The 12,413-nt window shown below is 34.3% G+C and overlaps 1 protein-coding gene across 12 annotated transcripts in view; it reads right to left on the minus strand.

Annotated features, from left to right (window-relative positions):
• LOC139781649 (uncharacterized) overlaps positions 1-12,413 on the minus strand; it is a 173,269-nt gene that overhangs the window by 72,025 nt on the left and 88,831 nt on the right. For 8 of the 12 annotated variants that reach the window (XM_071720513.1, XM_071720510.1, XM_071720514.1 and 5 more), the window contains 2 exons: positions 6,306-6,731; positions 2,020-3,363 (listed from right to left, as the gene is read on the minus strand). The exons of 1 other annotated variant lie outside the window; for it this stretch is intronic. In XM_071720513.1, coding sequence (XP_071576614.1) covers positions 2,020-3,363; positions 6,306-6,731 — 1,770 coding nt within the window. The remainder of the gene's footprint in view (positions 1-2,019; positions 3,364-6,305; positions 6,732-12,413) is intronic. 3 more of the 12 variants (XM_071720518.1, XM_071720517.1, XM_071720512.1) reach the window with 2 other exon arrangements.

The following is a 12,413-nucleotide window of genomic DNA, read 5'->3' on the forward strand; positions in this document are numbered from 1 at the left end:
GATATAGGTTGATAACATAGAAAACGGTAATTTTGTCGGTTATACAGACGGCTCCAGCATCACCTTAACATTGATTAAATACATATTTACAAAAAATATTTCATGCATGCAAGTAACCATCACCTCCTATAAACGAATATTGCTTATATATACTCGTAAAAATATTTAAATATAAAATATAGATCGTATATAGATCATTTTATACATAATCTTACTATTGATATTTTTAGATTGTAAGGCAATTACAAATTATTTAAAAATATTACTTGCGTGATATATTAACACTTTCAGTCTTCAAATAAAATCAGATATTGATAAAAGAAATGTTTTGTTATAGGGGAGACCGGGGCTAAAACGTCTACGGGGTAAATACGTCTAATCAAATATCTCGGAACCTGTATATTGTGCGAACTCGCTATTAACATTGTAAACGCTGCTTATAGTACCCATGTGACCAACGGAGTTTCGGCAGGTTACCTGCCGTGTTATGATTTTTACGAAGGCAAACGTGTTTTCGAAAGGTGAAAGTTACATTTTCTGCGCGTGGAAATTTTGTAATATCTGCAATAATATTTGCTCTCCAAATCTCGAGGTACGTGATTATAAAGAGTAATGGATGCTGAACACGAATCCAGTGTAGTTTTTTCATTATCGTTGATGTCTAATATTTCGTGGGCGATCAAACCTGAAACTTGTGTTTGGGGCTAAACGGTCAGTAAGCAGTCCGGGTGCATTTCCAAGGCATTTTCGGGCTCACTGCATATGGAATATGGATGAGACGGGAATTACAACCGTTCAGACACCGAATAGAGTCATCGGACGTCGAGAAGTGAAACAAGTCGGGCGAGTGACTTCTGCGGAAAGAGGAACCCTCGTAACTATTTTTTAATAATGTTTCGCATAAAAATTTTAAATAAATTTTTATATTTTTCTCTTAAAAAACAATTATTGCATGTATCCTATTATTTTTTAGGAAAAGATGTACGTATATGTATTGAAAATGCAGTGCAGACTGTTATACCCCGGCATTTTTGAAATTTCAATTTTTCCACCGTTGTCGTTTTTGCTCTATACCGGTTAAACAAAGCGACGTAGACAAAAATTTCCTATATAAATTTTGTAGCTAAAGGTTCACTCTTTACAGTGGTATACCACATTTAACTACAATTATTTATTTTCTTGTTAAAAATCGGCACCGAAAAAAAACGGACTGTTTAGCCCCGGTCTCCCCTACTCTTTTTTCTTTTTTCTTTTCTCCTCTCTATATTATTTAAAAAAAAAATAACCGTTTAATCTATAAACAAGATGGACAAAAAGCTTTAAAGTAGAAATAAAGAATTATAAATAGACTAAAACATAAATTATATCCGGCATAGCTTTCTAAATGTTAGATGATCTTTTAGTATTAAGATATTAATAATAATCAATGTTAATAATTTTTAATGTTGATAATTTTAGAATAAAACATGATTTTAGAAATACTATCTAACTTTCTAAATTATAGTCTTTTCATTATACACTACAAGTTATCTTGACAAGTCACAATTTTAATTTTAAACAAAACTGACTTTTTTATACATGTACATTGTTGTTTTCTCGCAATGAACTCATTTTCTTTATCCGAAAGTGATGTGCTAAAGAGCGGTTTCTTATCATGAATTTCATAAGAACTAAAAGATGCAAGAATACGCAATAAAAAAGCCACGCAATAAAAATAAAAATTCTTATCTAAAAAAAATTAAGATAATCTTAGCGTGACCTTGACAAGGACAAGGATACACAAATGTCGTTACCTAATATTCTGATAGGACTTTTGTATAAAAAAATGTTTTAGGCTTTTGCTTCAACACTTCTCGCTAAGATATTTCAAAAGACAGATCGTCATAATATGGACTTTAGCTATCCTCTCCTGTACATATACATTTGAAGATGCTGTAATAAGACATGAGACTGAAATAATTAAAAATCTGCAGGAGGGACAATGAGAGTAAAAATAGAAGTTAGTAGTACAACATGCACCTGTAATTAATTCACCATATATATACGACTCTCCCTTATCTATATCCGTATTTCTTGCATGACCAGTGCAATGTCCCGTCACAATTTGTTCCCAGTTCTTTTCTGTAATACCGAAAGATGTGGGATTTCGTGCGGGAACGTTGAGGTTCAAAGCGTGCGCGATATCCTCCGGAGGCAAAGTGAGATATCGTCTCTGTCTCTTCAAAATATCCATCTCGAAGTCATCCGACTTAGATTGGCTCCGAACCATCCTCGTCCGTTTAGCATTCCTCACGCCGCTTGATTCTTCGCTGTGATAATTTTGACGTTTCTCGCATAGTTGATCGATATTTTCCGTAACGACACGTTTTGTGATATTATTTAAAGCACTGTCTTCTCTTATAGCATCAAGACGCTCGCATTTTGGTATGGTGGAGATTACCGTGCACATCTTTTTGTCTTTCTCAGAATCGTTTTTCTCCCCTGCGCCGCACGTCACATCTTTTGGATGCAACAGTTTCAGTCGTTCGCTTCTCGGTTCAGTCATACGATCCAGTTTGATCACACTCTTTTTTAGAGAGCTATCGTCCAATGTCATCCGAGAATTATCACGTTGGTTCTTATTTTCATTACATGAATCAATATTTTCGGATTTTATTTTGTTATCTTGTTCTAAAGAATTATTTTCATCTTTTTTGGAAATAATATTGCATTTAGATGATAACGATTTCGCTGGAGATACATTTAACTCTATGGAATCAAGCACGGTAGGTTTTTTATTCCTTAAATATAGGTTCAAATTTAATGATTCACGATTTTCTATGTTATCTGCAATATCTAGTATTTTTTTCTCCCGACTAAATTTATCTTCACTCAAAAATTTTCCTTTGGATTTCGAATAAGCTTCTTCTTCTGAATCAATTAGTTTCACAAAATTTTGTATATTAAAGTTGCTTTTTACTTCATAATTTGAATATCGACTTGATTTTAAAGACGTATCATCTTTGGCTGTAATATTGTTAATAGTTTCTGGTACCTTCTTCTGATTTATCTGATCTTCATTGAAAGATGCACAGTCGTCTTTCGATTTTGAACATATCCTTTCTGGCTCAAGTGTAGCAATACTATATTCATTCAATGAAAACGAATCATCGAGAACTGAAGTGCTACAGCATATTTTATTAACGTGTTTGGAATTTATACGTTTGTGTAATAAAACATTTGCGTTATCGCGTTTTATGCTTAAAGTTCTAGGCGGTGCCAAGGGCGGAGTTACTTTATGCTTAGGTATCTTCAGAGATTCCGAAGCGCTAAGTCTACTCGAGTTAATCTTTCGAGGCTTGGGAAGGGGTGCAGATTCTCCAACTAGTTTGAATAAAGAAACAAAAAAACAACCATCACCGAAAAAATATAAGCTAGCAAAATATGAAACAAGCAAAAAAAAAAAGGAAAATTGATCAAAGTGTATCCATGCCGATTGAAGCAAAAAGGAAGATCAGATATCGCCTAGGTGTAAATCCAAATAAAAGTGCAGAACCAAGTTTTAGCCAAAATTTTACTTCACGTTTTATTTATGTAACTTTAACATAATTTTTTAAGTCGAGAAATGTTGATGTTATTTTAAAAAGTATGAAAAAAGAACAATAAAGTAATAAAATTATATATATTTTTTAAATTTATTACAATTGACAGCTCAAAATTAAATAAATAAAATCTTTTTGATGCATATGTCGTAGGCAAATGGTTATTTTAGGAAAATAGCTTCTGACTAGGCAAATGCTATCTGCCTGGCCAAATAGCTTTCACTATTTATTCTTGCTATTTTCCTAGTCAAATGCTATTTTCCTAGGCAGATGCTATTTGACTGAACCGCTGTTAGGCAAATGGTATTCCGCGAAGCATGCATTGGTGCACTTCAGTGACGCGCTTTAAATAGTTAAATACTTTTAAAGCGCGTCACTAACCTACATAGGTTAGTGACGCGCTTTAAACAGTTAAATACTGTTAAAGCGCGTCACTAATCTATACGCCGAAGGCGTGTCCTAAAATCAGTGAGAAGTTGTCGCGGGGCATGTTTATGGTCGCTACATCTCGTCGGTATGACAGGAATCATAACCTAATTCCTGTCAACTTTAACGATTAATATCTCGCTTCGCGGGGCAGAGCGACACTTTTTTCTGCCAGATTCTTTTGTTTCGTGCAAAAACGCGTCGAATAAGCCTAATTTCATCGATTTCTGTGCTGGGGTAGCTAAACTGAAGAATTACCCACCAATGCATGCTTCGCGGAATACCATTTGCCTAACAGCGGTTCAGTCAAATAGCATCTGCCTAGGAAAATAGCATTTGACTAGGAAAATAGCAAGAATAAATGATGAAAGCTATTTGGCCAGGCAGATAGCATTTGCCTAGTCAGAAGCTATTTTCCTAAAATAACCATTTGCCTACGACACATATACAAATCTTAAAAAAGATTAGCTAAAAATTTTATAAAAGTTTACTGAAAAGATGTGAATAAAAATGCGGTTAACTTAGCAAGCAAAATGCTAGCAGTATTCCAGCAAATCAGTAGCAGATTCGATCAGACAGATTTCAGTAGATTAGTATTAACTATATCACTATAATTAAGTTTAGCTTGTGCTTTATCAGCAGAATAATTTCATGGATTGGCAGTAAAAATCAAGCAGAATCTTTCATTTTACATTTAAATGAAATACTTTTAATTTAAATAATTAGAAAATGTTTTTCAATTTCTGCCGCCAATTTGTGATAATATTCTGTTATCAGATTTTATTACACACATTTCTAGTGGCCCACAAAATTTGTAAAGGACACTATGTAAAATCTTTTCGAGAAATTTGGCTATCTAGGAACATATCTTGTGGTTCAAGTCGGTGAAGGTGACATTTTTTAAATATGTATATAATGTATTTTTAGAAATTTTTGATTTCGGTAATTCTATTATAATCTTCATTTTAGTTCAATTAATTTAATTTAAAGTTTAAATATCAATGATATTTAAAGTTAAAAATTAGGGGCAAAGAAAGATGATATGCAGAAAAAACTCGAGGAGAAGTATATTCTAAAAAATGAAGAAAAACTAAAGATCAAATCTAGATTAATTCTAATAGAATGTCTAATTACATACAATTAGGTTTCAAACAAATTCGCCGATTCTATTCTCGAGGATCGAATTCAACTGCACTAAGAAACGATTCCAGCTTTCATTCGATTCTTGACGACTAACCAGACCAGGCGGTGGTGGTTCCAAAATACTTAACTTTCTCTCTTGCAATTTGTTTTCGGTATAATTTGTAATAGGCAATGTAGGTAACTTGTCGATGTCACTGGAAACGGATTCCGTAGCCTTCACTTGGATATCTAATGGTTTCGTAGAGATCGCGAATATTTGCAAGGTGCTCAAAGGCGGAGGATACAAATTGTTTTCCGCATACTGCTCCGAACAATTACGAGATTTTCGATTTTTACTGGAAATTATGGAACTTACGTAGCACCTTGTCATACTTATCCTATCTAATTTTGGAGAGTAAGATGGAAATTTCAACGAACTTGGTGTTTTGGAATATTTTAAATTTAAACGAAGACTTTGTGTTGACATTAAACTTGGTTTTTCGAAAAAACTTGATAATTTGATTTTTCTCGAAGTCATATTATTTTGAAAACTCATGCTACATACTGAGACTTTCTTACCATATTTACCGCGACAAATATAACTGCTGCTATGTGATAATTTTGGATTGTATGTACTTTTCAGTACGTTACATTCCATGTTTTCTACGTTCGATTTTATGCCATCCAGATCTATCGATGTTTGTATTATCGCTAATTGCTTGTTCATATAATCATATCCTCTCGTGTAAGCGTTGGCAGTTGCAAATGGGCAATATGGGCATTTGCTCGATCTATTCGCGAGAAGCTCATGATTGTCAAAAGAAATTGTTCCTCCGCGATATTCACGTGAGTTCAATTTTATCTTTCTAAAACCTTGAGAATTTTGACAAATTCGGGGTAGTTGACCTGTTATATCTCGGATATGAGTCTTGGTAGCGATACCAACTGAAATATTGTTCGCAAAGTTAATACTTGTAGAATTATCATCTTGTGAGCAGCATTTTTGGATAGCAGCATGTAATCTGTTCCTCTCCGAAAGTCTATGCTTTCTCGGATATAATGTAACACGGGACGTTTTTTCGTTAACGTTTGTACCTTCACCGACTTGGAGATCTTCTGAGGTTTTGGAATTACAGAATAAAGCGTCTAAGTTACTGGCAGCATGTGCTAGCTTACCTCTCTTTGTTGCTACTCTAGCTTGCTCTACTCTCGGGGTGGCTTCTACAGGCGTGATCACTTCTGCTTTAACGACCTCAGAGTTAACCAAATCTGATTTAGAACGCGCCTCGGGATTCGCTTCAGTAGTACAATTCTGTTGAACGTCGCAATCGGACTTGCATGGTGCAATTTCTAGCTCCAATTTGCGGTCCAACTGACGCATGGACTGCGCGTTGATGTCAATGTTGGAATTAACTTTTGGGCAGTCGATATCAGAGCTGGCTTTCGACAGAGCACCAATATCTGATGACGGTTTCGAAGGTTCTATATCGGATGTTAACGATTCCTCGGAATCGGTGATGCGTTCTAAAGCCTGTGTGGAAATGGCCGACGAAAGTGGTCTGGGCGTCGGCGGAGGAGGAGCTGCTCTCTTCTTTCGAAGACCTATGCAAATAATTTTTCGTTGACTTAAAATATTGTGCAAAACAATAATGTTTTTCATACATGTACACGCACCGGCATAAATAATGTCCCGCGGTGGCTATGCGTGTGCTTACATACGTAACCTTGTCGCCGAGGGACATTATTTCTGCCGGTGCGCGTACATATAAAAATAAAATTCCGCTTGGTTGTGGATAATTATTTGAACGATAGAGAGAAAATGGACTTGGATAATTAATTGGCGAGCTTTAGATCATATAAATAAACATTAACATTTTTAATCCGATCTCTTGCCCCATATGTTGTTCCATATACGTGAACTCGAAAAAAAACCAATATAAATTAATTTTGAATGTAATTGACTAAATTGTGTGATTAATGTAAAAATATTCACAATTGCGAGATATGAAAATGAATAAGCATAAAGTGACTTTAATGAATTTTTTCAATCACCCTATCTTTCTTTTCTTTGCGATATGAGCACGCTAAGGTTTTATGTTTTATTTTAATTTTAAGTCCGTTTTATATGGCTCAGAATTTGCGTGAAATCACAAGAGTCACAAAAAATTTTTTTACTAATTAAACAAATATATAGTAGCTTCAAAATTTTTATATTGCTTCCTCACATAGAGGAAGCTTTGTGATGGTAAAAAAATTTTTTTTCGAGATTTTGATGAAAATAGGTTTAGAATGTTGAAAATGTCGAAAAATCATATTAGTAAAAAATGTCCGGAAGTATGTATGTATGTGTGTGTGTGTGTACGGATTTTTTGTACACGCATCTACTTCTACAATTTTTTAGATACCGGGATGCATTTTTTTTAATCGAAAGAGTATCATAGAAAGTATGTCCTCCTCAAATTTTATTAAGATCGGTCAACCGGTATAGATTTTAGGGGAATTTTTTTTTTAGAAAAGTGTGTTTTACGCTATAGCCTTCTTAATATTTGAGATACCGTTTTATTTCTAATTCTACTATATTTTTCAGTTTTTTCTACCCCTATTTCATATATAATTAATTAAGATTTGGTTAATTAGTTCTGGAGTTACAGACGTTTGAAATTTCGGAGAATTCGTACCGTCGTCTGTATGTATGTATGACCGCGAACTACTCATTCGTTAGTGGACCGAATTTTTACCAAAAGTATATGAAGTAGGGGTAGAATTTCCCGAGGAGTGCCATAAAGTGTATAGTTTTTCGTTACCGATTTTCTGGAAACCTGAGGAAGTTTCTCATAAAGCTTCCTCTATGAGGAAGCCAAAACAAATAAATACAAATAATTATACATCAAATAAAATAAAAGCTTACTCATAGAGGAAGCTTTGTGAGCGAAGGTTTCTACTTGCACATTTAAAAAATATAAAAAAGCAATGTGCAGGTTTCTACTTGCACACTTAAAAACTATGAGGAAGCAAAGTGCAAGTTTCTACTTGCACATTTAAAAACTATGAGGAAGCAATGTGCATGTTTCTACTTGCACACTTAAAAACTATGAGGAAGCAATGTGCAAGTTTCTACTTGCACACTTAAAAACTATGAGAAAGCAAAGTGCAGGTTTCTACTTGTTTTTTTATATTTTTTCTTCAAAATTTTTATATATTTTTGTATTTTTTCTTGTTCTTTTTTTCTTTTCTTACTTTTTTCTTTTTTTTTGTTGCGAATAACGAAATTGAATGAGTAATAAAGAGTGAGATTATAAAATGTAAATGAAAGGAAATCAAAATTGTAAGGCATTTGTAAAACCGTGCTTGGACTTTAAATGGGATAAGAATGCCGAAAGGCTACATTAATAAATTATAGTATAGCTTCAGAAGTGTTACTTTTTAAGATTTAGATTTGTTTCACAATCAATAATACTTGACTAACTAAATTGATTTTATATCTATTTTTAAGCAGTTAATTTTTTATTTAACCATGTATACAATTTTAAATATTTTTTTATATATTTGGCATACATAAATTTTTTACCTTTGTAAAGTTTCTTTATGAGTATTTTTATTGAAATCACTGTTATTAATGTTGAAAAGTGTATTCAGTAATTTTTACAAGTGCGATTTTTGTGCAAGTTTAGATGTAATTTCAAAAACTTATATTATATACTGACAAATGGATACTACGGTCTCCGCTGATTTTAATGAAACATGCAAAAGTTGTAGGAGATACTATGTAGTGTGAATATCTGTAAAGTCATTTTTCTGAATAGGTCCTATAGGAGCCGAGTTATAAACAGTCGTAGGTATATCTTTCCGTTGCGTAAATTAAGGGGAATGATAAGGTTTAAACGGCCGAAAATTGGGTAAAATTCAAATGTCGTTTGTGCACAAACAAATAAACATACATAAATTTTCTTTTGAAGCATGTTATTAGTGCTTTCTTAATGAACTAAACGAGACGTAAAAATCCCAAGAATATAAATAATTAAGGGTGATATTAATGATTGAAGGCGATTGCGCAATTTGCGCACTACTCTGTTCTTGCCACGATTTCTGGTGAACTAGAATTTTTCAATTATTTTGGTGCCATTTGTTGGTGAGATTCCCCTCTATAGACTGAACCTAAAGTCTAAAAAAGTTAGTCTAAAGTCTAAAAAATTACAACAATGGCAACCAAAAAAGAAAAAATTTCGAAAACTTTAAGTTAATTATTGTTAAACCAGTTATAAAAAAATAATTTTTGTGCGCTAAAATAGGTTCAGTTTACGGAAAAATTCGTTATCTTCATTAAAAAAAAAAAAATCAAGTCGATACCTGCTGAGTTATCGTGACAAAACTAGCAAAAATTCCATTTCGAGAAAAACACGGTTAAAGTTTAGAATACTAGTTTTAGCTAGAAAATTGATACGTACGAAGCTCAAAAGTTATCCGCGCTTTAATTACGTCTCCAGATCAGCTTCCATTGCAGCAGTAATCACAGAACATCACAGTTTTTTTTTTGCTTTAGCCTCTTTTAGACACGAGGGAAAAGTATAGCACAAGGCGAACCTGCACGCGGACTTTTTGCCAGCCAGCACTCACATTTTTCACTTTCCTGAGCTCAATTTTGCGAATTTCTTAAAAAACCAAACTGGGAAATATTCTTGAAAGATCACGCTACCAGAATATGTAAAAAAAAAAATTGAATTTTTCGAAATTTCAAACCTTACCATCCCTCTTATCGCTTACTTTCTACCCTCGCGATTGAAATGAGACTTTGGTAAATGATTTAGGCACGCAGGATTATTTAAAGTTAGTCAGATTTGCTGCAAAATTCCCAGGAGCACCAGAATTCAGAATCATTATTGGTAGCTTGATGGGGTCTGCCGACCAAACTAATAATATAATTGGATTTGCATATATTTCTATGGATAATGTTTCTGAATGTTTCCACAATTGCCCCTGTTTGCAGCAACTATAGCAGCGGCTCAGTGCAGTTTTACTACTTTTCCACTTATTCGTTACACTGTTGGAAAATTTGTGTTAAATATAACATAAATCACATGTCCCAAACGGTCCACTCAAATTTTTGTGTTAATTTAACATAATATGGATGTGTTAAATGGTAACACCGATACTATGTTCAAATATTTCAATAGAAAGGAAATTAATTCTGATCGTAATTTGAGGTTAATTATGTGTACAATTAACATAACTTTTATGTCGAAGTTAAGATTGTAAGATAAAATCAACACTCTTTTTCTGTAAATTTTTATTCCCAGTTCTGTTACAGAGTAAAATCAACACTCTTTTTCTGTAAATTTTAACATATTTAATAAATACGTTTAAATTGTGTTTCTTTAACATATTTTTTAAATTATTTTAATAATTTTATATTTTAAATTTGTTAAGTTTAATTAACATAGCAGGCATATGTTAAATCTACACATGTATGTGTTGATTATTTCACACAAAAATTTTAACAAGGACCTTTTTTAACAAAACTACAAAAATTTTCCAACGGTGTAATGTTTATTTTTATAAGGTAATAAATAAATATATATATATATATATATATATATATATATATATATATATATATATATATATAGGGGACTTGGTTAGTGGAGCGTGTGTGTTGTGCGTGCGTGTGAGAGTTGCGGATAAATTAGGCGAGAGTTTAGAGGGAAATAGGAGTCGAGGTAGGCGTTAAACCAATAGAAAGGTAGGAAGAAGAACTTTTTAGGATAGGATAATAGATGTAGCAGGGAAATATTAATTAGTGAAGGAAAAGAGCGCTAAATGTTCTAGAGAGAGGGAGAGGTTAGGTGAGAGAAGGCGGGAGAATAACGCTGTGCGTTCCAAAAGGGAGCGAGATTTGCGTCACGCATAGAGTAGGTAGCGACACTAGACGGAACAGTCTAGGCATAGAGGCAGCGGTTAAGGAGATTGACTAGAAGGAGAGCGTGAACGAGGGACGTACAGGATGGAGGGAGAGGCAGGCGAGAGTGAGAAGGCAGCAATAAGGAATAAAGATGAAAATTCGGCTACAATTTTGGATAGTTCAAGCAGTGAGAAAACGGGTAAAGAAATTTTTGCCACACCAAAAGAAGAAAAAAGAGGAAAAGGAAGATTTACAAAGGAGGAGTTAAGGATGAGAGAAAGATCGAGCTCGATCAGCATACTGGAGTTTATGACAAGTCATAACAGCACGGCATGCGAGTTAGCGAAAGCTAAGAGGAACAGAGAGGAAAACGAACAACGTGCGAAGGAAATTTTCAAGAGGGATAATAAGACTGTGAGAACGCCACCAGGAATGGACAAATCGAAGGAAGGAGTCGGTGCTGTAGGTAAGAAGAGAGAAGAGGATGGAGTTCTGTCAGCAACAAAGAAGGATGAAGAGGACGGTTCGCTATTAGCAATCTTGAGAGAGATTAGAGACGAGATGAGGGACCTGAGGGGCGAGATGAGAGAGATGAGAGAGAGGATGAACGTCTTAGAAGAGGGTTGGAGAAAAAAAGAAGAAAAGATAGAGGAATGGATGGATAAGATAGAAGAAAGACTATCGAAGATCGAACGAAGGAGTGAAAACACAACGGATGAGGCGACCGGCGGCAAAATGGAGGAGATTGGGAAAGGTGGCGGAGATGGTTAGGAAGAGAGAAAGAAATATGAAGGAAAGGAAGGAAAAGAAAAATAATCTAGTGATCAGAGGATTACATAAAGAGGAAAACAAGAGCTTAATGGACACAGCGGAGGCGTTTCTTGAGAGGGAGTTTGGTGCAAAAGCGGGAGTAAAGAAGATGCGGTCAACAGGCAGAGTAGGAAGAGAGATAGTAATAGTTGAAATGGACTGCTGGAAATCGAAGGATAACATCATGAAGGAGAAGAAGAAGCTGGGAAGTAAGAAAATTTTCATTGATCACGACCTGACCTTTGAGGACAGAGAAGTACAAAGACGGATAAAAGAAAGGGCATGGAAAGAGAAAACAGAAGGAAAATGGGTGAAAATAGGTTATAGGAAGCTAGAAGTACAAGGTAGGAAGTATGTATGGAGCGAGGAAGAAAATAAGTTAATAGAAAAGGAAAATTTCTAGATGGCTGCCAAGTTAGGAGAAGAGAACCAGCAAGTTATGGCATTCAAGATGACAACAGGCGAACAACACGAAAGGAGGTCGGAAAAGTGAAGCAGCTGAAGAATGAAAATAGGCGAAAGATAATTTTTTGGAATGTTGCGGGTATTGAGAGGCAGGACAAAGATTTTTGGAATTA

Source organism: Temnothorax nylanderi, unplaced genomic scaffold (assembly GCF_030848795.1).
Source record: "Temnothorax nylanderi isolate EJ_2023f unplaced genomic scaffold, tnyl_v1.0 TNYL_tig0351_pilon, whole genome shotgun sequence".
NCBI classification, from domain to species: Eukaryota; Metazoa; Arthropoda; class Insecta; order Hymenoptera; family Formicidae; genus Temnothorax; species Temnothorax nylanderi.